This window comes from Haliaeetus albicilla, chromosome 16 (genome assembly GCF_947461875.1).
Source record: "Haliaeetus albicilla chromosome 16, bHalAlb1.1, whole genome shotgun sequence".
Classification (NCBI taxonomy): domain Eukaryota; kingdom Metazoa; phylum Chordata; class Aves; order Accipitriformes; family Accipitridae; genus Haliaeetus; species Haliaeetus albicilla.
This window is the reverse complement of record NC_091498.1, coordinates 3,500,599-3,526,706: the sequence shown is the minus strand read 5'-3', so window position 1 is coordinate 3,526,706 and position 26,108 is coordinate 3,500,599. Positions and strand designations below refer to the sequence as shown.

Genomic DNA, 26,108 nt, shown 5'->3' with positions numbered 1-26,108 from the left:
GGCATGGGGGGGGGGCTCATCCCCCCGCCCCGTGCTCTTGGGGAGGCTCACGGAGAGGCTTTGGGGCCAGAGCTATGTGCCCAGCGCCCGGCAGAGACTGCCGGATTGACCCAAAAGCCGTGGGGCTGAATCACCCCACTCCGGGTGGGGATCCAGCTCTGGACAGGGATGCCACATCCAGCCATGATGGGGGTCCCCAGCCCTCCTGCCCCTGGAGTGGGTGGGTGATGGATCCTTGCAGCCCTGCTGCTTATACACAGCTGCAAATATTTGTGTTTTTTTTTGTAAACCAGCCCTTTCTCGCCTCTGGATGGGGCGGTTTCTGCAGCTTCATGCAGTCACTTCTGCAGCGAGGGTGGGTGCACTCGAGAGCAGGGCTGGGCTGGGGGATGCTGAGCCATGGAGAAGGGCAGAGCACCCCATGGCACCCCACAGCCCCGTTGGGGACCAGCTCTGGCTGGCTGGAGACTTCATCCAGGCTCAGTGGCCACCAGCTACAGAGGGGCTTGCGGATGGGCCCAGGTGGCACTGGGATCACAGCAGGATGGCCAAGGTCACCGGGAAGAGCTGCCATCGATTGCCATGGAAACACTCCACGTTTGGTTCTGGAGCTCAGAGTGGTTTTCTCACCCCTTTCCTCTCTGCGCTTCGGCTGCGGCTGTGCCCACCGGGGAGGACCCAGGTGTGTCCCAGTGTCCCCTCAGCGCAGGCAGTGGGGGGCCCTGCGCTGGGTGCCTGGCAGGGGGATGCAGCCCCCCGCCAGCCCTGAAGGACACCAAGGGAAGGGGATTTTGGGGTGCTTTGGGATCAGCCACCACCAGAGGCAGGAGCCAGGAGTGGGTGAGTGGAGCAGAGTGAGGTGGAGGAGGAGGAGGAAGCAGGGAAGCAGCAGCAGAGAGTGGCAGGAGGGGAAGGGGCAGGGGGGGTTCTGCTCTAGACTGGGGACCAGGCAGGCACCGCCGGGCAGGCAGGGCTGGCAGCACCCATGATGCTGGACCCAGCACCCCCTGCATCCCAGTCCCAGCATCCCCCTCCCCATCCCAGTCCCAGCATCCCCCCCCATCCCAGTCCCAGCATCCCCCTCCCCATCCCAGTCCCAACATCCCCCCCCATTCCCAGTCCCAGCATCCTCCCCAGCATCCCCTCCACTTTCCCCTCCAGCATCCCCCAGCATCCCAGCGCCATTTCTCCTCCCAGCATCCCAGTACCCCCCCCCACCCCAGTATCCCACCTCGAACCACCCCCCCGCGGCCCCTCCCGGTGGATTGACAGCTCTCCCAGCCAATGGGCGAACGTTGCCGCCGGGGTGTGGGGGGGCGGACGGGCGGCCCGCGGCTACAAGAGGGGCGGGAGCGGGGCGGGTAGAACCGGCGGGCTGGACCGTGGCCCCTCCGGTACCGGTACCGGCTCCGTGCTACGCCGAGCCGCCGCCTGCACGACAGGTAAGGGCCGTCGGGGCCGGAGCTTCACACCCCCCCCCCCCCCCCAAGTCCCGTACCCAGGGCTGGGACCCGGTTTGCCCCCCCCTCCCCGCACCGGGACCCGGTTCCCCGGTACGGAGCTGCCGTCGGGGCAGGTGGCCGGAGCCGGCCGCCTCATCCATCTCCTGGGGCCGGGCCCTGCGCCCCTTCCCTGGTCCCCATGGTGCTGATCCGTCGGGGTGGTGCTGGGGGCTGGGTGCCCTGTGCTGCCCAGGGTGCAGCCCCCCCGGGGGCGACACCCGTAGCGACCCCCCTTAGTCCTGTTTTGGGACCAATGATGATATATCCCCGCTTTGAGACGAGAGAGGTTCGTGCATGGCATGCGCTGGGTTCTGCTCTGAAAGGGGAATCTGGTGGACCGAAGGATGCTCTTGAGTCCTGGCATCTTCGAGGGCTTCGCTTGCGGGATAAGGTGTGGTGCTTCTAGCAAAGGTCCTCGTTGCTGTTCCCTTATAGGAAAAGCTGCCCCTTGTGCAGGTGAGAGAGGCTGCACGCCCTTGCCAGCGCAGCTGGTGGGAGATGCAGGACACGAGCATGGTACATGGCGGGGATTAATCAATCCCTGCAGGTTAGAGCCAGACTGTGATGCCAGGAGGGCTCGTGTAGATCCGCAGCCAAGCTGGGGATCTCTGGAGAAGCGTTGTGTTCTGTGGGCGTCCGGACGTTTCCTCGGCTCTGGCTGCCGAGGGGTGGTGGGTTAAGCGCTGCTGTGGCAGACGGTGACAGATGCTGGTGGGATGATGGGGCAGGAAACAGCCTCTGCCTGCGGGATTAGCTGGGAGCGGGGCTGGCTGAGAGCAGGAGGAGCCCTGCATCACTGCGGGGGGAGGCTTGTGCCCATCCCTGGGTACCCCCGTGTCCCCTAAGCCCACACGGCCAGGAAATCAGATGCTCGGAAGGGAGATGGTGCTTGGTTGGGCTCCAGGTGAACTTCTACTCAACTTTCTCTGTGGAGAAAGAAGCTCCAGGAGCTCTCAGCAAACCATCTGCTGCTTGGGCTGAGCAGTGCCGGCAGCCAAGGCTGCGTGGGAGCGGGCACGGCGTGTATCGGAGCAGCTCCGCGTCCTGCCCACGCAGCTGTGGGCTTGTCAGTGCTCCAGTGCATCGCGCTGCAGGCAGCCCTGTGGCAGAGGGGTACCTGGCCATGGACCCCATCCTCACCAAGGGCTGGCCAGGAGCAGGTCGGGCATCCCTGTGGCCAGTTGGATGCTGCAAGTCAGGTGGTGCCAGTGAGGTTTTTCCCTGCTTTAATGGCAGACTTGTGTTACCTCTTCTTTGTCCCATCCTTACAGAGGGCAGCTGGCCATCATGGCCTTGTAAAGGCTGTGTGAGGAGTTCTGGGTCTTCAGTTGCTTTTTGAGTGTTTTTCTGCAGCCCAAAGGGAACCAGCCTAGGAGATGGAGGGAACTGAAGGTGATGCTGCTGGCTGCACTGGTGGGCTGCCCTAGGGTCAGCTCCTGCACATCTCCAGCAGCAAGGGCCACAGCCGAGCACGGGTACTGAGCCTGTCCCCAGTGCCACAGTTGCTGTCCCAGTATTTGGCAGTGCACGGACACCCATCAACCGGGTGGATCAGCTCTAGTGTGGGAAAGAGGCATGCAGGGTCAGCCAGCTGCCAGGGTGGAGGAAAGCCTGAGAACACCAACCCTCCCTGTGCCCGGTGTGTAGGAGCCGTGTGTTTTCCCTCCCAGGGGCAGCCATGGGCAAGCACAGCAGCAAACTGGCCCCGGAGATGCTGGATGACCTGGTGAGGAGCACGGAGTTCAGCGAGCAGGAGCTGAAGCAGTGGTACAAGGGCTTCCTCAAGGACTGTCCCACTGGCATCCTCAACCTGGAGGAGTTCCAGCAGCTCTACATCAAGGTGGGTTCTGGCCAGGGGCCCGAGTGCTGCCTGCAGGGCTGGAGCACCCTGCCCCTGCTGGGTCAAGGGTGCTGCTTTGGGTGCAGCCTCCGCATCAAGCTCCCCCTCCCCATTTCGATCTCTCTCTTCTCTCCTCCCTGCAGTTCTTCCCCTACGGAGATGCCTCCAAGTTTGCCCAGCATGCTTTCCGCACTTTCGACAAGAATGGTGATGGGACCATTGACTTCAGGGAGTTCATCTGTGCCCTGTCTGTCACCTCCAGGGGCACCTTTGAGCAGAAACTCAACTGGGCCTTTGAGATGTATGACCTAGACGGGGATGGGAAGATCACGCGCTTGGAGATGCTGGAGATCATTGAGGTACTGGTGCTTAAAATCAGCAGGGGTAGCTTGCTTTTTCCAGGCTTTCACACCTACTGGGTCCCTTTTGGCACCAAAAAATGAGTTTTCCTGCCCAGAGCCTTGTCTGAAAGGTACCTGGTGTGCATCTGATTGGAGCTGTGCAGCAGCATAGCTTGTGCCAGCAGCTAACTGGGTCCCAGCAGAGCAGCAATCCTGTCCCCTGCCTTGTCCTGGGACCTTCCGCCCATCCAAAATTCCTGCTCTGGTACTTTGCTTCTCTTCTTGCTGCAGGCCATTTACAAGATGGTGGGGACTGTGATCATGATGAGGATGAACCAAGATGGGCTGACGCCCCAGCAGCGTGTTGACAAGATCTTCACAAAGATGGACAAGGACAAGGACGACCAGATCTCCCTGGAGGAGTTCAAGGAGGCAGCAAAGAGCGACCCCTCCATCGTCCTCCTCCTGCAGTGTGACATGCAGAAATAGAGCCCTGGGGGCTCATCACTGGACTGGCTGCAGCCAACCTCTGCTCCCCGTGATGGTTTCCACCCCTATTTTATGCTGAGTCCTCCCTGTGACCGCTTGGCCCCAGGTGTGAGCCATGCTCCATCCCTCCTGCCACCCATCTGCCTCTGCTCCCAGCTGTGTCCTGGGCAGCCCACAGTCCATGGGCTGTAGCTCTCCCCTGACAGGTAGAGCCTGCTCTGGGTATTGCTGGCTTGAGGTTACCCCCAAATCTACCCTCTCCCATCCTGGAGCTGGACTCCCTGCAGCCAGTGGTGAGCATCCTGGCTCCCCAAGGCCAACTGTTCCCATGGCCCTGCTGCTTTCTCCCTGCTTTTCCCCACTGCTCCACCTGGCCCATTCCCTGATCCTCACTGAAACCAGCTCTTTCCCCTTTCTGCTGATCCCTCCTTCATTGCTTGTGGTGCCTCCAGGGAGGCTGAAAATTCCCAAGTCCTGGCTCTGGTCTTTCCTTCAGTGGCAATTCCCTGCAAGGCTGCCCAGAGGGGCCAGGGTTGGTCCCAGGGTGCTGGGGAGCTTGGGCAGGGTGCTGCACCTGCCATGAGGTCTCACTGCCTTGGGTCCCTCTGCCCGGCTTTAGCTTTTCCACCTCTGCTTTTGCTCCTGGGAACAGCCAGGGTTGGTCAGGGGACTTTAGGGGACAGCAGAAATGTCCAAGGCCACCCCTGGATGTAGCCTGTGTCTGATCCCAGAAGCCACCTTCTACCCCATCACCTGTGTGAGCTGGCAGAGCAAGTGCATGACCTCCATAAGTGCCCTGGTAGCACCTTGGGTGCTTTGTGGAGTTTTTGGCCTTCCTGGATATTGAGGTGATGCCTGGGGTCCCAAATTGAAGGCAGAGGCTGCCCGACTCATCTGTGGGCTGCCCTGGGGCAAGGTCAGGAGTGTGGGTGTTGAAGGCATGTTCTGGTGCTGCTCCTGGTGTGTGGCACTACTGTGGGGGCTGGTGGGTCCTGGATTGGGGCTGTGGAGAAGTGTGGATGGGTCCTGTACCTACCAAGCCTCCTGGTAAGGCTCTGAGGCCACAAGAAACATGTCTGTCTCCTTCTTCCCCCCCATCCCAGCCTGCTGCCTCCATCCCTTCTGCCCCAGGACAGGAATATTGTCACAGATCAGTATTTAGTCTGCACGTTGTGGTGTTGATGACTGTAATATCTGTTAGGAGATGGTGAAGTTGTTATCTATTTTTTTAATGGAAAAATAAACTGTCCCCCATGTGTGGTGTTCCCCCTGAATGGCTTATTGGGGGGCAGCTGGCTGCTGCAGCTATGGGGAGAATGAGATGACAATGCTGCACTCCTGAGTATCATTTATGGGTCTCATCTGAGCCTGTGACACTCCAGGGGATGGAGAAGCCCTTGGGGACAGCACAGTGGGGCTCAGTCTGGGGAACCTGGAAGATGGGTGAAAGTGTAACCCTTCAGCAGCAATGCAGGTAGCTTTGGGGAAGAGAATGTTATATCTTGGGCGTGGGCAGGACCAGACATCCCTTGTCTGTACTGGAAATATGTTTCATTTGTCAGTCAGGAGCTGGACCCTTCATCCAGGGCTGGGCACAGCCAGAGGACGTGGTGGCTTTGTCCTGAGCCCTATCCCAACACCACCAGCAACTGGGCCCTGCTATCATTGTATCGTTGTCCTTCTTCTCAGCCTCTTCTTCTCTACCCCCATCTTCCCTGCATGTATTTTCCTCCGGCCTTTCTTCTCCATCAGCAGCCTGCGGAGATGGTGGCTGTTGCTAAGGAGGTCTTACCAACTTTAAATACTTTTCTGTAGTTAATCAGGCAGGGCTGGCTCCTGGGCAGCAGCACTGGCTCCCAGTTGTGAGCCCAGCCATGCCGTGCCGCTCACCCCATCCCGCCTGGCTCCAGTGTGTGGGGAGGTGTGTGGTTTGGCTTCTACCCTGCAAATCACCAGCATCTCCTCTGTCCTGCAGCAGCCAGCACCTGAGCACAGAGATGGGAGGATGCCAAAACCGTAGCAGTGTGTGTATTTTTAGGAGTGCTGCTGAGGGAGAGCTTTGCACGTTGGGTTTGGCTGCCACGTTCGCCTGGGCTGTCCAGGAGCGTGTGTGTATGTGTGTGATCGCAGCTCAGGACTGCCTGGGGAAGGAGGGATGAGGCAGGTTCTTCCTGCTGTCTGGGAACCTGGGGATGTGCCAGGGCCTCTGTCTGAAAGGGCAGCAACTCAAGCTTGAGAGGGGGCTCTGAGAATCGCCTCGGTGATTCTGGGGCCCTCAAAGCTCCTGCTTCCTTGGGGCCAACCCAAAGGAAGCTCAGGTATTTCCCAGGAGGGACCAGCAAAAGCCCTGGGGAAAGGGAGTCTTTGATGAGACTGAAATGATGTTAAACTCCCAGAAGGACATCCCAAAGGGTTTGGGATCCAGGCAGCTGGGTGAGCCCTGGAGCCAGCCTTCTTCACCAGCGCCCAGCTTCCCCTGGCTCTGCTCTCCTGGTTGAACCTCAGTGCAAACGAGGTTGTGTTTGATCGGTCTCATGGGCAGGGACGTGGGGGTCCCTAAGGCCGTGGTCTATAGGGAGGGTTGGTGTTTAGCTGCTGGCACAGAGCTTTGGGCAAACCCCTTCTGCTGGCCTCAGTGCTGTGGCTCTGTGACCTCGTCCAAGGCGCTGCCCTGTGCCAGGTGAGATGAGGTGGGATCCCCCATCACTTGGCCCTTCCTGGCTGACCAGTTTTGGTTTCTGGGGTACATTCCCTGCTCCGAGGGCTTCTGGGGGTCTGCTGGTCATGGTGCAGTTTTCAGCCTGAGCTGAAAGCTGGGCTCTAGACACAGCTCTGTGGCTGGCCTCAATCCCACCAGCACTCGTGGGAGAGCGTTTAGTGAAGAGCCTTAATTAATATCCACGCTCGTTCCATTAACTAGCACACAGCGCAGGTTACCCTGGCACGAAGAAGAGTGCGACCACCCCTGTGACCCACCACACAGCCACCACCGTGGCTGCTCCATCCCCTCCAGCTCCCAGTGCTGACCACCCCTGCACCCTTCCAGCTGCCCGGTCCCCTGGCATCGGTGCCAGTCTGTGCTTTGCAAAGATGGGCAAACCCCAACGACCCCCTGAGAGCGAGCTGGTGTCTCCCATGGGTGCCCTGTCACCTCCTGCTCCCCTGTCTTCCCTAGGGTCTCTGCTGATGGCATTTTCTCCCCCTTTCCCGTTCCTCCTTTCCCTTTCCCTTCCTTTCCCTTTCCCTTCCCGGGGGTTTGCTGCCCCCGGGGCTGCCCCTGCCCTGGAGCGGCTGCCGGAGCGCTCCCTCCTCCATCCCCCCCGCAGCACCCCGGGATTTAGGGGAGGTCGGGGAGGGAAAACGGCGGGGCGGGCTCGGTCCCGAAGAGGTTAAACCGTATCCCGGTGGGCTGAAACCCCGGAGCTTCATGGGATGCCTTATAAAGCGCGCTCCGCCGGCCCGGCAGCCGCTCCGGGAGCTCCCGGTACGTGCGGATCCGCCGGTGCCGCCGCGCACGGACCAGCAGCAGCCGCCGCCGGTGCCCCGGAGCCGCCGGTGCCCCGGAGCCGCCGCGCTATGGAGCCTCCGGGCACGGCAGGGGCACCGGGTGCGGCGGGGCGGCCCTGGGAGGAGGCCAAGGCTTTCTACGACAACCTCGCCCCCAAGAAGAAACCCAAATCGGTGAGAACCCCCCGAGGGGCCGAGCCGGGCAGCGTTTCCCACCCCGGAGGGGAATTAGCCCCTCTGGGTGCCCCCGGGTGTTCCATCTCCTTCGGGTCCCCCTGGGTCACTCCAGGGGCCCCATCTCCTCCAGGTTCTCTAGGGTCCTCCTGGGTGCCTCATCTTCTCCAGGTTCTCCCGTGGAACCCTCTGGCTGCCCCATCTCCTCCAGGTGCTCTGGGGTCCCCCTGGGTGTCTCTGGTTTTTTTTTTCTTTGACCCCCATCTCCCTCCAGGTCCTTGGGAAAGCCCTGGGTCTCTCCAGGTGCCCCTATGGCATCTCTGGGTTGCCCTTGGTTTCCTGGGGTCTCTCTGGATCCCCCCAGTTTCTCTGGGCTCCTGCAGGTCCCTGGGGGGTTTCCTAGTCCCTCCTGGGCTGAGGTGTCCTTGCGGAGCGGCTCCGTGCCCCGTGAGCTGCCTGTGCCAGGGTGGGAGGCCCTGCCAGGGACAGGAGGGGTGGCTGTGGCGGAGCAGGGGGACAACCCGGGGCCCGAATCCTTGCCCAGGGCAGTGGGGTGTCACAGGGGTATAGCTGCCCCTGCCAGGCTCGCCTGCTCCGGGAGATTAGAGGGAAAGCCTGTGTTATCTAACCAGGGCTGAGCCTGCCGGGTTTAAACATGGGAGCGCCTGGAAGTGCTGCCGTATCTCAGAATAGCTGCGGCAGCGCAGGGCTGGCAGCCTGGCAGGGCTGGGGGCTGTGCACCGGATCGGGCTGGCCCTTGGCCCTGCAGCCTGCGAGCCCACCCAGCCGTGGCCATCCTCGAAGCTGCGGGTCCCCCCGAAGCGTGGGGCTCCGGCAGAGGTGCTGCCCAAGGTGTGAGGTTGGGAGCCCGGTGGCAGCCAGCACGTTTTGTGACAAAGCTCTGTGTGTGACCTGTCCAGCGAGGGGAGACGGCCAAGCCCCTGCTCTGCAGACCCCAACTGGGAGCAGCCCCTGTGCTTTACCTGCTGGGGACCCGGCTGCAGCCCCTGGTCCTGTATCTGCTGCCAACTGGCAGCGCTGCTGCCTTCACCCTTCCCGGAGGAGAGGGACAGCCTGGTTTGGTGGCGGGACGTGGCTGGTTGTCTTTCATGCCATGCCTTCAGCCTCCTGTGGATGTCAGCCCAGGCTCCTCCTCTTCCTCTCCTTGCAGCGAGCTGGATGACCAGCGTGCCCGTCTCTGCTGTACAGCTGGGGAAACTGAGGCACGGGGCAGTGATGTGGCTTGCTTACACAGCAAACCAGCAGCAGAGCCGAGATCCAGGCACTTGGGCCGTGAAGTTAGGCTGTGCCATCCATGCATGTGGGGCTGGGGGCGATGCCTGCGGTGCCTGCCCAGCCCTGTGCCCGTGGCCAGGCGGCTCGGCTGCCCTCGCACACAGCTGGGCTGCCCTGCCCTGCCAGGCAGCTGTCAGGCCCTGTGACGGATGGCTGCAGAGCAGTTTTCTGCATTATAAATAATGTGTTTGGAAAACTCAAAAACATCTCAGCCATTGCCTTGAACTTTAATCTGATCCTGAGCAGGGGGCTTGTGGCCACCCAGGGCTCCCTCGTGCACATGGGAAATGGAGTTTGCTGTTGTCCGTCTGCGCCCTTGCAGGTGCTGGGTCTGTCCGTCCTCTCGGCCAAATGCTTCTGCCAGCCGGAGCAGGTACTGGTGGGGGAGCAGGCGCGAGCTGTGGGGGCTGCTCCCTCCTGGAGATGTGCTGTAAGATGGCAGGAGGCAGGGTGATTTAGGGGAGCATTTTTGGAGAGCCCGTTCCTGGCTGGGAAACGGGTTAACAGGGCGTCCCCGCAGCCCATGGGGCTCCCTGCTTTGCAGGGGTCTCCGGTCTTCTCACGCCCTGGCTCCCACGCCTGCTCTGGCCTCGCTCCTGCCAGCTGGGGAGGTCAGCAATGAGGCTTGTCACTCTTCAGCAATGTGGAAAATGTCCCCCAGCCTCTCCAGTGACGCTGCGCAGGGGGGAGAGTCTGGGTCTGTGGGAGCTGAACTTCTGCTAGCTCCACTCCTCTGGGTGCCCTGCTCGTCCCCTGCTCTGCCAGTCCCCTGCACCCATGGACACCCACGTGGCTCACCAGCGTGCCTCATTTTTGGGAAGCTTTAGCTGGGGTGGGGGCCATGCTTGACCCTGGAGCAAGCCCTTCCTCTTCTCTTTCTGTGACCAGATCTCACACCAAAATTCACCTCCAAATTTTGAATTTGGCCACATGGATTTGGTCTTCTGCAGCATCCAGGGAAGTACCCGGCGCTGCCAGAGTTCCTCCAGGTTTTTAGGATCAAGGTGGGTCCAGCAGATTCAGCCCCAGGCAATGCAAAAGGATCAAGGGGTGCAGAATGGGGTCCCCACTGTGGCTCCTGCCTCAGAGCCAGCCAGTGATGGTCTCCAGGGCTGGCAGTGAAGCTGCTGGTGTTGGGTGCCACTGTGGGCACCTGTGGCTCTCACAGCTGGGAGGGCACAGCCCCGCTGCACAATTCCGTGTGGGATTTCCAAATGTCTGCCTTTAATCCTTGGGGGGCTGCTTAGGATTTACGGCCGATTAGGAGGGCGATTTAAAGGCCTGCCAGCTGTTGGGTCTGCAGAAGAAAATGTGCCATTTCCAGTCACTACTGAAATATGTCTTTACCCCAAAACTGGGGTGTTTGGGTCTGGGATGGGTTTTGCACTTTATGGAGGCAGAGCCTGCTGGCAAGGTCACTTATGCTTCTGAGATGAGGTTTGGACCTCGTGGACCACCTGGAGGCTGTGCCAAGGGCTGATGTTCCTCTTCAGAGGGCTGGGATGTCAGGACGTGTCTCTGGTTGTCCCTCCTGTCTGGCTGAGCCCGGAGATGGATCCAGGGTTGGGATGGGACCTTCCCCCGTGCTGCCCTACTCGCATTTCTGTTAAAGACATCATTAGTCTCTTGCTTGGTGTTCAGGATGGGGCTGGATCTGACCTTCCTGTGGGAAGGGAAGAAGAAGGGAGAGGAGCTCGTCGTGAATCCCCAGGCAGCAAATTCGGCTGGATTCAGCTGAGCAGAGCCCCACAGCTGCTTCCGGGGCTTGTGTTGGATGATGATCTTTAATTGACCTTGGCTGACCTTGGCTGCTGCTCTGAGGGTAAACCAGAGTTTGTCATTTAGAGTGTCCAAACCCACTGGGGCTGGGGCAGCTGGAGCAGGAGGCTGCGTTGGGATGGGGTACTGTGCAGGCTCTACGACAGCTTGTGGGACTAAATGCATCCCGGTGAGGACTGCAAGTGAGACCTCTCCCATGCACGCGCTTCCTATTAAAAATGAAGGGTGCTTTTCCTCAAAACTGTGATGTTTCAAGGCAAAGTGAGGTTTGTTGGGTTGTTCGCAGCACTGAGGTGCTGTGGTTCCTGTAGTGCTATGACTCTTTAAAGGCCGTTTTTGAATGTAGTAATGATCACCTATAGTACTAGTGGGGATGGAGAAGCATCCAAACAACCCTGAGGAGGGAGTGCTTCCAAATGCAACCTTCACTTCAAAGAAATGTCAAAATGTGGCTCCCTCCTCACAGAGCAGAATTGCCTTATTTTTCAAATGTCAGCATTTCCCAGAGAACAGCAGGGCTGTTCCAGCCCAGCCGGAGCTGGGAGCTACGTTAGCACCCGGGTGAGACTTTCCTACAGAAAGTGCTCCAAAGGTGCAAATCTTCCTTGGCAGGAGCGAACAGGATCCAGCAGGTCCCATTCCCAGAGGCCGGGCTTCCTGCCCGCAGGCAGCTGGGGCTCCAGCAGCCCACGCTGGGGCAGAGTTAGGCCCCAAGCTTACGGTTATTTTTATTGCTGTGTTTATTACCTCTTAAATTAACCTCCTGGAGGCTGGTGCCTTTAAATGGCAGGGAAGGGACCTTGAGCAGCCTGTTGCTGTTGCGCAAGGTACCTGTGCTCTTGGCACCCGCCGGGTGCAAGGTGTGTGCCGTGGGGAGATAGAGATGCAAATTCAGGCTGGGCACCCGGCTAGGCTTGGCTTATGGCCCCGCACACGCATCTCACCCCCTTGAACATGCCTCTGCGCTGTGCGTGCTGCTGACCTACTTTCTCTGCTGGGGATCCTCCGGCAGGGCTGGCTGTGGAGGATGCTCTGCCCTGAGGTCCGGCGGGGACCAGGATCGGGGAGCAAATTCCCGGCAGCTCTCCTGTGTATCCCGATAACCCAGCACTGCAGGGACTCATGAGCAGCATGGCGTGGCAGGACTCCTTGCTGAAGGCTAATGGCCGGATGTTCCGAGACCTTTAATAGTTATTAATATTTTCAGCTAATAAATGGCCCATGACACCAGAGTTATTAATTAATGAGTTGGAGTGCCAAGACTTGGCCCATGACAAGTTAACAGCTAATACCCAGCAGGTAGCTAAATGTAAGATGGGGACCTGGCTGCAGTTCACTTGTGGGAGCGATGCTGGTGTTGCTGATAAGCTTCTGTATGGACCTGGGTGATCCTGCATGTCCTGGGGGTTGTTCACCTGCTTTCTCAAGAGCCTCTTCCAAATGGGACCTTATTTCTCTGCAAAGGCAGTGGGAAAGGGTTCCCTCTGGCCACAGCGATGTTCTCAGCCTGAGCTAATCCGTGTCTAGTCCTAATCGCCCACTGCTTAATCTGCTTGCTGGGGATTTTGGGTACCAATGTGGCCTTGGAGAGGTGTCTGGGACCGACCATGCTGCAGGACTGGCTCCGGGCACCGCTTATGGGGTGGGTGCGGTGCTGGGAATGGCACAAGGGCTGCCATTGACTCATTCCTGGGTGCGTCTCCATGCTGGGCAGGATCAGTGGGGCCGGGCTGAGGGCAGAGTGAGCCCCAGGGCAAGCCCAGCCCTGTGGGGAGTGAAGATCCCCAATGCCGATGGGGTACCTTGTCCTTGCCAGGCTGCTGTTTCTGTAAAGCTCAGCCCTAGGCAGGGTGGGAGCTTGAACTTTGGAGCATGTGGGTGTGCAGAGCGGCTGGCCAAGGTGCCCTCCTGCCCCTGGGCAAATGGCATTGCTGGAGGATTACTCACAGGGCAACGTGCTACACGAGGATCCTGGAAATCACAGAGGAGCTGAGGTTGAGGTGTTTCTGAAGTGCTGACGCCTGGATTTCCCAGGCTCCCTGCAGAGATGCATCCCTAAGTGCAGCCAGGCAGCGTGTGTGCTGGGACTGGTCACAGCTCCTGGGGAGCATCCCCCATGTGAGCTCCCAAGTCCTGTCCTGCTCCCAGGACTCGTTGCAGGCAGAGTCTGCTGGGAACAGGGCTGCCTGTGCCACTGTCCCTGCTTAGGATTTGCTGTTCTGGAACCGAGGATTTGTTGGCCATCAGTAATGAATTTGCTTTCATGCTTGCAAGTGAGTGATGGGGATTAACAACCTTCTGCCCTCCAAGGGGGAGAGGGAGGACGAGTGGGGGTCAAGATAAGATTGACTTTCCTGGTGTCCCCTGTCCCGCTGCCACGTCCCACTAGAGGCCCCTTGTTGACTTCGGTGGATTTTGGATCAAGCCCTCGAACATTAATAATAATGACTCATAAATCATTGCTTGCACCACCTGTTTGTCATGTTTCCGCCCACAATAACTATATCAAGTGTTTTTATAAGCTGAGCTGGCACGGGTTGTTCATCACATCTGGACAGCATCGTGGGAGCACGGATCTGGCCAAGCCGCAATATGTGGGGTTTTTTTCCTGGCTGGGGGGGGAGAAAAAACACGCAAATCCCTTCTGCATGGGTTGAGTGGTTCTCCTGGGGTAGCACGTTGGGTCCGGGTGGGTCCTGGGAGCCTGTTTGCAGTGGGAGGGCTCGGGCATGGTGCAAGCAGCAGAAAAAGGCTCTTGTGTATCCCAAATGTGTGGGGACGGTGCATCAGGGCTTCATCTGTTGAGGCATTAGAAGATCAGGGTTGCACCTGCCCCATTATCCTCCAAATCGCTATGGAGGTGTCACTCGCTTCGTTGCCTTTTGTGTTGAAACTTAACAGATACCTTCTCAGGCAGCGGGGCTGGGTGCAGGGGCTGCCTCCCCATTTTCTCCCTTTCCCCACAGCCAAAGCCTGAGAACGCCATCACCATCGCGGTGTCGTCGCGCGCGCTTTTCCGCATGGAGGAGGAGCAGAAGATTTACAACGAGCAAGGGGTGGAAGCCTATGTGAAATACCAGCTGGACCATGAGAACGAGCCCTTCCTCCCTGGGGCTGCCTTCCCCTTCGTCAAGGTGAGCATCCACCCGCCTAAGCTGAATCTGCACTGTGGTCCTGACCAAAAAGTTCTGGGGAGAGGGGAGTGCTATGGGGTGGTTGTGTGGGGAAGGGATGGGAAATGAGCAGCGTGGCAGAAGGGATGTAACCACAGAGCAAACAGAGGTCAAATAAACCTCCCGGCAAGTTATGTGCTTCTTCCAGGACTGAGGAAACGCTGAATTTTCCAGATTGGCAACTGAGCCCAAGAATTGAAGAAATCGTCTCCTTGGATCATATTAAAGTTTCCCTTTAGGGAATTCTTTTTTTTTTTTTTAATTACAATTTATTTATTCTTTTAAATTGGCTGAATTTAGCCTTGCTACAGAGTCAGCCAATTTCTAATTTTGACATGTTGAAATGAAGCATTTCAAACTTCAAAAATATTTTCCAATTTCTGCCCAAGTTCCACTGGATTCAGTGCAGTTTTGTGTGCTGGCCCACACTGAAGCAATCTCTTGTCCATTCCCAATGAATAAACTAATCCAGTTGGTGGGGAGAGACTTGTTCTCTTTCTGATTGCTTGAAAAACACTCATCTGTAACTTTGAGATAATTTATTCTCATCTCCTAATGAAAATTTGAAACCTTTTGTGTTTGAAAATAGAAGAGTAGCTATGTGTTTTTCCCCCAAATCAGTTCTTTTTTCCCAGCTAAAGCTGCTTGCTGATGTCAGGTTGGCTCAGGGTGTAGTTGGGGTTGGGCCAGATCCCTGGTTTTGGTGAACAGAAGTGTTTTGCTTGGTGAGAAGGGGGTCAGGGCCATGCTTGGGGCTCGCTGACACCCACCTCCCCACTTTGCCCTGGGGTGCTGCAGGCGCTGGAAGCAGTGAACACGCAGCTGCGTGAGCTTTACCCTGACAGTGAGGAGCTCTTTGACATCGTCCTCATGACCAACAACCATGCCCAGGTTGGGGTTCGCTTGATCAACAGCATCAACCACTATGGTAAGCTGAGAGCAAAGCTGTCCTTTGCGGGGGTGCTGATGGCTTTTGGGCAAAGTGTGATTGCCTGGTAGCAAGATAAGGAGACTTTCTCCTGCCTCTTCCTCCAAACCACATGCTGAGCCCACTTCTCCCAAATTTCCTGGGCTTTGAGTGGAAGTTGGCTGGTGGCAAGGATGCTCTGGCTGCTGGCCATGCTGTTGAACGGCAGTACCAAAATTAGCGCCCATCCTGCCGACTCTTGGGAAGCCACAGGGGAGCAGCATCAAGGCTTGTTTGGGGGGCAGTCAGGCTCACCCTGGGTCCATCTGTCCTCAGATCTGTTCATCGAGAGGTTCTGCATGACGGGAGGGAACAGCCCCATCTGTTACCTCAAGGCCTATCACACCAACCTCTACCTCTCCTCCGATGCCGAGAAAGTGAGTGGGGCCATTGAAGAGGGTGAGTCTGGGGTCCAGCTTGAGTGGAGGGTAGTGGGGGGGAGCCTGGAGCCCTCAGGGGGTTGGTGCCAGGAGTGATAACTCCAATGTCCCTGTCCCTACATTGATGTGCAGCTAGGGTCTCCCTTGTCCCACATCCCATCCTTGATGCTCCAAAGAGCCTCTAGTTTCCATAGAAATAAGGCTTTCCTTGAGCTCTACAGCTCTTCCAAGGCAAAGGCACTGTTTTTCCCTGTTAATTCTTGTATGTAAAGGGAGGTTTGTCATCTGGGGATTTGTTTTTGCTGTAAAAGGACTTGGATCCAAGCTGCAGGCACTACTGGGTGCGTGCATTTCCTTGCAGTGTTTGCTTCCAGCCCGTCATGTTTTGCTGTGCTCCTCAATGGATAAGCGATGAGGCTAGGTTCTTGGGTAACTGCCACCTCTTGCCTCACGCTTTACGTCCACAGGGATTGCTGCAGCCACCATCTTCAGCCCCAGCAAAGACCTGGAGGTGTCGGAGAACCAGCTGCGGGTGGCGTTTGATGGTGACGCCGTGCTCTTCTCTGATGAGTCGGAGCAGATCGTGAAGGCTCACGGCTTGGACATGTTCTTTGAGCATGAAAAGGCTCACGAGAACAAGCCTCTGGCACAGGTAGTGCTGGGGTGCGGTCAGAAAAAGCCTCTGGGAGAGAGACAGCCTGCAGGGATGCTCTCACCTCTGGGAACAAGCCAGGGGTCAGCATGTTGAGTGTGAGATGGGGTGGGTCAGCAGGATGGTACTGCTGGCCCACGGGGTGGCTGTGGCTGGCCCCTCACTGTTGTTTCTGGGGGCTCAGAGGGAGAAGGGGTTAGCTAGCATGTCTGGCTCTGCTAGGACTGGGTGCTTAGAGGAAGGGATAGCATGGAAGTCTGCAAAGTGATGGTTTCTTCTTCCTTTGGCAGGGACCCTTGAAGGGCTTCCTGGAGGCCCTGGGGAAGCTGCAGAAGAAGTTCTATTCCAAGGGGCTGAGGATGGAGTGTCCCATTCGCACCTACCTGGTCACTGCCAGGAGCGCAGCCAGCTCGGGAGCTCGGGCCCTAAAGACTCTGCGCAGCTGGGGCCTGGAGACGGATGAGGCTTTGTTCCTGGCTGGGGCTCCAAAGGGGCCGCTGCTGAAGAAGATCCGTCCTCACATCTTCTTTGATGACCAGATGTTCCACGTGGAGGGAGCCAAGGAGATGGGCACTGTCGCCGCCCACGTCCCCTACGGCATCGCCCAGAAGCACAAGCAGCCGGCGCAGGAGAAGCAAACCCCGAACAGCAAGTAGCGGAGCTGGGTGGTCCCGCAGCCCCCAGCACGCGGCACAGACTTCACCCCACGCACCACGCTCTGACCTGGGTTGTGGTCTGCAAGGCAGAGAGCATTTGCCCTGGTGAGCGTGAGGTTATTCCCCAGCAGGAGCCTTGTCGGGGGCATGGATGGAGGAGAGGGCTGACGAAAGGCTTCCTTTCGCCTCTGTGTTTGTTGCAATGTCGTGGCATTGTCCCCGTTCCCTGTGGGGCTGGAGGGTCTCCTGCGCCGGGCAGCTCCACCAGCCTGTTTCCCTGTTTGTCCATGCTCTGCACTTGCTTCAGGCAAAATCCCTCGAGGATGGATCTCGCCTTTTGTGGACTGTTTGTGCCAGGCAGGTTTAACCTATTGGCTTTTCTTTAAACCCCCAGGTAATTCCCAAAGCCTTTGATTTACAAAGCAAATGTGCAGGCTGAACTGTTGAACTGGAAAGCTGGGAGCATGCAGAAACCCTTCTTGCAGCTCTGAAACAAAATGTGCTTTTTAACTAAAATTAAACCATAATATTGTTCCTTCACAGACCCAGTCCCTGCTCCCCAACCAGAAAATCTTTCATGTCTTTGTCCTTTTACCAAGATTTTGTTAGCTGACTAGCTTTCCTTTCATGCGCTAAAATTTGGAAAAATAGAAACAAAACTTACATATATTTAAAAAAAAATATCCTGTTTCCTGCTTGGAGCTTTGGGCTAGTGTATTGTTGGCCCAGGTTTTTAAATTTGGGTTTCACAATTGCATGGGTTAGCACTTAAAAATAATAATCTCAGTGAGGCATCCAAAGCCCAGCTCTTGTGTGAGCCGTCCAGGGTCTGCAGACACATGCCTAGGGCTTGAATTAAGTTAAAAGCAGGCCCTAATATATTAGGGACATAATTTGAAGTCCATTTAGGTAAATCTGCAGAGAATTTCAGCCTGGGGGTTTTAATGAAAGGATTTTTTCCCCCTTTCTAGGCTGAGCCCATATGAGTTGATAATCTCTTTCTCCTCAGCTTCTTAAAACCTCTGGTGTTTCCTAAAATAGACACCTCTGCTAGTGATGCTGTGAGAGAGAACCAAATCTCTGATTAAAAAACAGGAAGAGAAATCAATTGGAGAGCTGCTCCAAAATCGGTGTGAAAAATCACACTGATGTTTCTGCACAAAGCCTTGTCCCAAAGGACACTCTCAGGAGAAAAATTTGAAGACTACTTCTTTCTTGTGGTTTTTTTTTCTTTTTTTTTTCTTTTTTTTTTTTTCTTTTTTTTAGGCAGTACACCCCATGGTTGGGCATGAAGGATGCCCAGTGTCATCAGATAGTAGTTTTCTACAAACACCAACTCCATGGGCTGAAGTTTCCCAAGGTATGTGTCTGCCTCTAGCTCAACTTTGCAGGGAGGTTTCAGCTAAAACAGCTCAGCCCTTCCCAACAGCAAGGCTAGAGCCCGAGTTATCACGCTTTTGACGAATATATAAACAAGCTGGTGATGCCTTCAGTGGCTCGGGAGACTGTCTTCTCATTGCACTAAATCCTGCTCTAGCAGTGAAAAGCAAATTGCACTTTTCCCCCCCCAAACTATTTAACTTTGTTAACAGACTGTTATTTGTCATGTCTGGGTGACAAGCACCTTAGAAGAAGGTCTAAAATCGAAACAAACAAACAAAGTCTTGAAAGTATTTCGGTAACACATCTATTAATATACAGGTTTATAAAAAGGTCTCATCTTTTTAATGTGAACCCCAGATATTGGGATCTGAACTGTATCTTGGAGACCTTTTTGGCAGCTGGGAGGGGGAGAACAGCCTGGCCTCCCAATAAACTTTTCCAAGGTGTTTCCTGAAGATCGCATTGTGGAAGCCCAGCCAAGGCCAGCTCGCAAATGGGCTGCACTGGGGCCTCCCGCCAGCCCGGGAGGTGATGTTGTAAGAGGAATAGGGTTGTCAGCAAGCCCTTAGGAACCCCTGGCCAGGGCAGGGTGCTGGTGAGATCGGATACGGGGTGCAAGCACAGCCACTGGGGATGGGTGCTTGCATTGGGTGCCGTGAGGCATGCGTTCCTTTTGATGAGGAACGTTGGCAGGACTGGGCTGTGCAGGAGGAGATGCCCTGTCTGAAGGTGCTGTTAGCTCCGGGGAAGCAATGTGTTGTGGTTTTGGGACAGGGCCCTGGATCTCAGCAGCTTTCACTGCTGCCTTTCTGGGCCATGAGATGCACAGGGAGCTGGGTGCAAGCTGGGGGGCAGGGGCACAGTGCAGGCAGGAATTTTAGCGACTGCTTAGGGTCCTCCGGCTGCCAGGGCAGCTTAGGGACTCACTGGGAGACATGGGGCTCGGGAAACGGGCTCCAAGTGAGGTAGATCTCCCTTTGCACCTCTTGAGTCCTTCCTGTGTGAGGAGGATTTTCCGTTCCTGCAATGGCTGCCCCATTTGCTTTTATCCACATGGTTTCCTAAGTTGTTTTTTGGTTTTTTTTTTTTCCCTGCGTCACTACAACTGGCAGATGTGGATTTGCTGCACTTTCCTCATGTGCCCATCCGTGACATCGCCTCAGGCTGGGGGAGCAATGCAATCCCCAGGACTGGCTGCATGGGCTGGGCACATCTTCCACCCTGGTGGGCCAGTGTGGTTGTGCCTCTTGTGCTGCACTGGCCGACGACTGGACTTTCCCGCTGTGTGTTGTTGCTGTGGGTTTCATTTCATTGTCCTCCGGCGGTTTTTCTTGTGAATGGACTGCCATGTTAATGAAATCTCTCTGGGTGTTTTTCTGTAATAAATTGTGTTGGTCCCAGCCCAGCTCTCTCTGTTGCCATTCTCACAACGGGTATTTTGGCTCCCTGGTGCAGCCAGCAAGAGTCTGGGGTCTCTGCTTGGGACCTCCCAGGTTTTATGGTGAAGGGGTGGGAGTGACGAGAAGGAAAAGGGCCTTTTGGGATTTAAGGGAATTCAGAAAATGTAATAAAAGCAGCTACCTGGGAACTGGAGGCCTCTGGGAGAGGGGGGATTCCAGAGTTGAGAGATGTGTTGTGATATAGCTACCTTCCTCTGCTTCGTGAACAGGCTTTTGTTGTAACCTGGACTCGTGATGAAGTCCTGGATAAAAATACAATTTGGCAGAAGACTTTTGTCAACTTGATCTTCTCCCAGCCAACAGGTGGGAGGCAGCAAAAGCTTTTTAGGGGAGATTTATTGCTGCTGAAGTACTGGGTTTATCCAAATAGCGACACTGCAGTTCTGGTGTTAGCTCCTTCCTGCCAATAAGGAGAACAGATGGGTTAAGGGGAAGCAACAAATTCTCCATCCGTCACCAAATATAGCCAAGGAATGTCCATAGGCCTCAGGGCAGTATGTCTGCTATGGGTGTTCATTTAAGGGACGGATGGCCCTCAGCAGAGAGTGTTCTTGTGCAGCCTTGCTTGCTGGAATGCCTTCCCTGCGCCCATCCCCAATCCTCCATGTTCTTCCACCAGATGCCTGGAGGAAAACAAATTCCAGCACTGATAAGACCCATGTTGCACCAGTGAAAGTCCAGGTGAGCCCACCCAGTCCTGAGAGGTCAGGATGTCCATGCCAAAGCCAAGAGCTGCCTCTGATGTTCACGCAAAGACTGCCCCGAGCCCTTGACTCGCCCTTGGGGACCAGCGTTGGCACTGGGGCCAAGGAGCCAACAGGTCATGGAGAGACATAGGCCAAGGCCATGCAGAGAGAGGAGGGGGACGTTTGCATAGTTGGGTCTGTGATGTCTTGTCATTGGTTTGCTGCAAGCCTGAGTTTTTGTTTCTGTTGCCTGTTTTCTGAGCTTTTTCCTTCATCAGGCATCGAAGGGCTTTGCAATGAGTGTGCTTTAAAATAAAGAACATGGAGGAGGAGAAAGCGGAGGCAGAGCTGATGGAGAATTATGCTGCCACTCAGCTATTGTCAACACAGATGTTCACAAGGTAATCATGGCCTTTCAATAGCAGGAACCGCTTTTCATGATGAATCCAGGATTTAACCCCCAAAACTTGTGGGGCTTCTTGATGTGACACCCCTGATAACCAGCTGCATGGCAGGAAGGGCAGGCAGAGTGTGGACTCTGCTCTCCTGGTCCTCGTGTACATAGGGTAAGTCATGACACCTCCCTGCCTCAGTTTCCCCATCACCATAACAGAGATCAGAATGATCCAGAGGTAACCTCAGGTCTGGAGGATGACTCCAGCTCCTTGCAGAAGAAAAGCAGAAATCCAGAAGAGCTCTTAAGTGCAAAACCCCATATCTCTGCAGTGATGCCTGCAGGCCCAGCAGCAGGTCCCAGTGTGTAGGGGCCATGCAAATACAGGCCTGTCCCGACAACCCCGTGGTCTTGGCCATGAGGGGTCCCAGGCTGCACTGGCAGGGACTCCACCTTGTCCCTGCAGCACATTTAGTTTTACGTCCTTTCCAGAGTGCAGAATAGTGGCCAACAAATGCGAGCAGGGACCTGCAGCCATCCCAGGAGGCTAAAATGTCAGGGCAGGGGACCTGGTGACAGGCTGACAGAAACACTCGGAGTTGGAAGAATAGATAAGAGGACCTGGCGGCAAGAGAACAAGCAAAGGGCACTTGCTATCAGCGCTAGCAGGGCCGTGCCAGGATTTGAACAGCCTGACCATCTCGTTCCTTCGACACCACTATTTATAGCAGTGTTTGCTGATGCCTCTGTCACCGGAGCCTAAAATGGTTCCCCCATGTGCACCCGGGGTGGCTGGGCTCAGCCATCCTGTGCTGGGAAGGCCACCAACGAAGCAGTGACTTAACGGAGCGTGTGTGAAGCTGCTCATTGCCCCGCTGATGGAGGAAGCCAGCGTCTCCCTCTGCCAAGAAGCAGCTCCACGCTGGGCCAGCTCCTTGGAAGATGCACCAGACGGTTTTTGTTTAAGGCCTGGCCCCTTGCCAGATAGAGTCAGTGGGGTAAATAGACCCACCTTCCACCCTGCTTCTTCTTTCCCCCCAGAACTGGGGCTTGTCCGGCTCTGTCTGGAAGCCAGCAGTTTCCACAGCTTGATGTTGGTCCTTAAGATAGCTGTGGGGTTAGCTCTGTGTGTTGCCCATGCTGGTGGAAATAACCTTTTGGTTACAAGGCTGGAGCAAAATGCAAGAGGGCAAAGATCTTGTAACCGCAGAACAAATATGTCCCATTCCCTGTCTGGAGATTCGCCTTTTTAAAAACTGCTTAGTTTTCCCAGTTCTGCCCAAGCCAGTGAGCGACGGAGGCGGAGATCTCTCTGTCCTGGCATTTTCCCATTCCTGCAGCGAAAGCTTCGTTACCAGGGCTGCACTTCAAAGCTTTGCTGGCAGCGCTGTGCTGGATAGGACTGCGCTCATAATCCCACCGAGGAAAAGAGGAGGGGGTCTCCGCAGCCCTGGGGCTACAGATGCCAGGCAAGTATGGCTGCACCCGCCAGGGAGCGATGGCCAGCCCCATGCTGCTGTGAGCTTGGCACAATCGGTGCCAAATTTTCCGACCGAATGACTTGAGAGGAGATGGGCATTAGCGTTTAAAAAAATATACAGATAAAATCCTCGGGGATAGCATCCAGCAGGCCTACACGCAGGATGGGACTTTTACTTGTTTTGTCTTAGGGCAAATCGCATGGTTCTCCCTTCTCTCTGTGACAAAAAGGGGAGCCCAGGACTGGCTCTGAATTTTTAAGCTTTACTCGGTGAGTGCTCATGTCCAGCCGGCCAGGAGTACCCACGAGCAGCCCAGCAGCTGGAACTGGCCCGCGCTTGTGCTGCGGCTGCGTCCTTGTCACTGTGGCTGTCAGCAGCAAGCAGGGAGCAGTGGTTTCCCCCTCGAGATAAAGCAAATCCATTCAGGGCTCTGCAAGTTAGCATCTGCAGGCAGCGGCGTTGACACCGTCCCCCCGTGAAACGGGGAACCGCTTCCAGTCACCACAACCAGACCACCGCCTTGTGAAACGCTGCTCAGAGGCAGCGAAGCCCTGAGGGAGGACCGGCAGAGTCTTTATTTGGGAAATCCTGTGAGAGGGAGGATAAATGAGGGAAAAGTTGCTCTGGTTGCCCTGTGAGGGAAACCTGGCTCCGCGCAGCGCTTGCTTTCGGGCTGCATCTGTCGGGAATTTGTGCACGGGTGGAAGTAGTCGCGTGTGTTGGAAATTCACGCCCATCCTGAGCGTGGGGGGGAGAACGGTGGGCTCGTTTCTGCTGGCACAGCCGTGGGGACGGGGATGGTTGTGGTGCCGAGCGGGTGCCACGAGAGGGCGTGAAGGGCTGCGCGGCGCGGCGGGAGGGTGCGATGGTGGCAGGCGTCCTCCTCGCAGGCCTCCTTCGTGGGCCAACGTCCTCCAAGCGGCATCGCCGCCTTCCGCGGTGCCGCCTGTTGCTCCTTCCCCTTCAGGCGTGTGTTTGGGGAACGTGTGAGTGGGCATCTCCGCCCTGGCACAACCCCGGTGGCCATCTTAGCCCCGAGGCTGTCCCCAACCCACCACCTCATGGCGTATGTCCTCCATGGGGAAGGGCAGCTGCTTGAAGCCCACCAAGCTGGAAATGGAGAGGTTTTCTTCAGCGCCAGCTCCGGCATGGGGCACTATATCCACAAGTACCAGTGTGGCGCTGAGGTAGAGCCGACATCTTGGGCACTGTGGCACTGAGGTGGGGCCACCATCTCTGGTGCCACAGCAGGGTGGCCATCTTGGGCACCATGGCACGGCTGCCATCTTAGGCACCTTGTCACCCGGGGTGACCAGGCTGGGTGGCTGTGGGGCCACCCCGCACGGCATGGCTGGGGCGATGGGGGCCTTTCCCGCTGGCTGTATAAACAGGCCCCCGCTTCCTCGGCGGCCGGGCGGCCTCCTCCAGGTGCGGCTGGGAATCATTAGGAGCTCTCCGCGCCGGGCTGAGTGTGGGAACTGGAAGAGAAAGCTGGAGAGAGGCCTTCTTTCATCTCCCCACTCCCTCCTCCCCCTGTGTCTGCCAAGCCTGGCTTCCTTTTGAATCCTTTAGCTTGTGCCAAGCGAGGGAGAAGGGGGGGGGGGATAAAGAGAAAAAGGGAAGGAAAAAAAAAACCCACAGGAATGTGTCCAGGGATCTGGCTTCATTCAGGCTGCCGAGCCCTGAATACCCCAGCTCCCGCTCGGGGAGCCAGAGGGAGGGAGGCCACGGCCGCCCCCGCGACAGAGGCAGGGGGAAAACAAACAGGGAAGCGGCATTTGCGCTGCGGCTGTTACCACAGTGACTGACAAAGGGCTGTCTGGGAGGGGGCCATGGCCACGTTCCCCCCCCCACCGCCGCCGCCACGGGGCTGGGGAGGTGGGAGCACCAGGTCAGGGTGTCCCAAGTCCCGCAGAGGGGGGAGCGAGGGCTCTCGGCGTCTGGGCGAAACCCGGGCCGTGTTTCATCCCGGCATGGGGATGTGGTGCCCAGACAGACGCCCTTGTGTCGGGCCTGTCTCTCAGTACAAAGGCGACAGGGCTGCTCGCAGGGAGGGCGCAAGGGGGAGGGTGGGAGGCTTTTCTCCGGCGCTTCAGGAGGATGGGTTTTTGACTCGCTGCCGACTTTATTCCCAGCAAATTAATAATTTCCTCCCGCGGCAACAATGTTGGCCTGTGTGCGTGCCTGTGTGTCGGTGTCTCCCACTGCCCTCCCAACCGCATTTCCCCCTCTCCCGGCCACGCACGGAGGGTCCGTGCCGCGCACAGCGGACTTCCTCCGGCCTTGTCCTCATCTGGGCTTCTTCCAGCTGTGCGTAACTGTCAGATTTGGCCCAGCTGTGATGGCTGCTGCCTTGGGAGCATCCCGGCGGGAGCGCTGGGCCCGGCTGTGAACTGATGATGTGAGTGCCGGAGGTGGCAGGGAAGCATGTTGGGTGGCAGGGAAAGAAGGCACAGCTCCAGGAAGGAGCTCTCGGCTTTGCAGCCTGTCTGGCAGAGCGCTTGGTGAAATGGGAAAGCAAGCAGGCAAGCAAGCATGCAGGGCAGCCACCAGCACATGCTTGCCTCTGCGCCCGCCTGTGCAGGGTGCTGGAGATGCAGGGCAGCCGCAGGACAAACCCAGCGTGCCGGACGGGAGCACCGGCCACTCCAGCTGCTGCAAAGCGCCTGGCACTTAATCTCGTGGTGGTATGTGTCACCTAAGAGTACTTGCATAGCTGTACACACTCGCACGAGCCCATGCACACACACTTGCCGCTCCTTGCGGCAGCGGTCTGCTCGCGCACATGCCTCCCTGTGTGCCATGGCTGTGCTCCGTGCGTGCCCCCTGCGCGTTCACTCCCATCGCCCTGCAACCCATTCCCACACCACCCTGCCTGCACGTCTGCCTGGAAACGTGCAGGGCTGCCTGCGTGCCCACCACAGCACAGATACCTCTCTCTTGTGTGGGCACACAATATGGCATACAGTATCTTCTGGGAATGCAGTCCATTTCTCTGGCAGCATTGTGTTTTGTTCCTTATGTATATCCCCGGGGTGGTGCCACAGGTGGGCAATTGTTCCAGCTGACAGCCTGAAAGGCAAAGAAACAAGATTTAACTTCCTGCTATTCAATTAGAGAAAGTGAGCATTCATCACCAGCTGCTGGCTGCTGGCAGGAACAGACCCACCCGCCGTGGCGGGTGCAGGAAAAGCTCTCCTCGGCAGGAAAGCTGCCTGCTGCCGCGGGCACGGCAGGCTCCCTGTGCGGCCCGGCTGCCAGGGCTGCTCTGAAGAGCCTCTAGGTAAGGCTGGATGCTTCCCCTCCTCTCCTCCACTGCAGCTGATGTTCTCTCCTGTGTGTGTTTTTGGAAAGGAGGTTGCCTGCCCGTTCAAAGCAGCCGCATGGAAAGCACCAGTGTGGGTTGGGGGGGACACTAAGCGGGGAGCAGCCACGCAAGGAGGGAAAGCCACGAGCTTGCAGTGCTGGAGGGGATGTCAGCACAGTGGCTTCCCCCCAGGCCAGCCCCATCACTGCAGGTTCAGCCTCTGCCCTGAACTCTGCACGATCCCTGACCCTGGGGCCTCTTGTGGCTGAGGGTTGGCGGCTTTGGAAGCCCTTTGGACGTGCACTTCCCCTCCTCTGTGCTTGAAGCTTGTCTTGACCGAGCCAGCAGACACCGGCCGGTGTGTGGAGGGGCAGGGGATGATCCCTGTCCCTACTGAGGAGGACTGGGAGCCTCCTTGTCCCTATTTCCCCACACATATGCACGGTCCCTCATGGTTATTTTCTGGGCTGGCAAGGGAGAACAGAACGCGCACTCCTGTGAGCTCCATGTCTGGTAACAAGCCTGCCTCCATCTTTCCTTGTGCTGACTCTGAGCCACCCATGAGGCACCCGCTCACTGAGGCCTTGTGGAAACCCCTGCAGCGCCCGGGCTGCAGTGGGGAGCCACAGGGCTTTCAGAGG

The 26,108-nt window shown here is 57.1% G+C and overlaps 2 protein-coding genes across 2 annotated transcripts; both read left to right on the top strand.

Annotated features, from left to right (window-relative positions):
• The first annotated feature begins 1,336 nt into the window (after positions 1-1,336).
• HPCAL4 (hippocalcin like 4) lies at positions 1,337-5,428 on the top strand. The gene is made up of 4 exons (XM_069803074.1): positions 1,337-1,442; positions 3,173-3,342; positions 3,486-3,701; positions 3,975-5,428. The coding sequence occupies exons 2-4, from the start codon at positions 3,181-3,183 to the stop codon at positions 4,170-4,172; spliced, it is 576 nt and encodes a 191-aa protein (XP_069659175.1). The 5' UTR covers positions 1,337-1,442; positions 3,173-3,180; the 3' UTR covers positions 4,173-5,428.
• Positions 5,429-7,584: 2,156 nt separating this feature from the next.
• On the top strand, positions 7,585-19,539 carry NT5C1A (5'-nucleotidase, cytosolic IA). Its single transcript, XM_069803073.1, is given in 7 exon segments — positions 7,585-7,710; positions 7,713-7,853; positions 13,895-14,062; positions 14,900-15,029; positions 15,345-15,467; positions 15,916-16,100; positions 16,391-19,539. Coding segments are annotated over 7 exon segments (1,224 nt in total). The 5' UTR covers positions 7,585-7,599; the 3' UTR covers positions 16,757-19,539.
• The last annotated feature ends 6,569 nt before the right edge of the window (positions 19,540-26,108 follow it).

Coding starts and splice junctions, on each gene's coding strand:
- HPCAL4 (XM_069803074.1), top strand. CDS start 3,181: ATGGGCAAGCACAGCAGCAAACTGGCCCCGGAGATGCTGGATGACCTG. Junction 3,343..3,485: donor TCCAGCAGCTCTACATCAAG/GTGGGTTCTGGC, acceptor TCCTCCCTGCAG/TTCTTCCCCTACGGAGATGC. Junction 3,702..3,974: donor AGATGCTGGAGATCATTGAG/GTACTGGTGCTT, acceptor TTCTTGCTGCAG/GCCATTTACAAGATGGTGGG.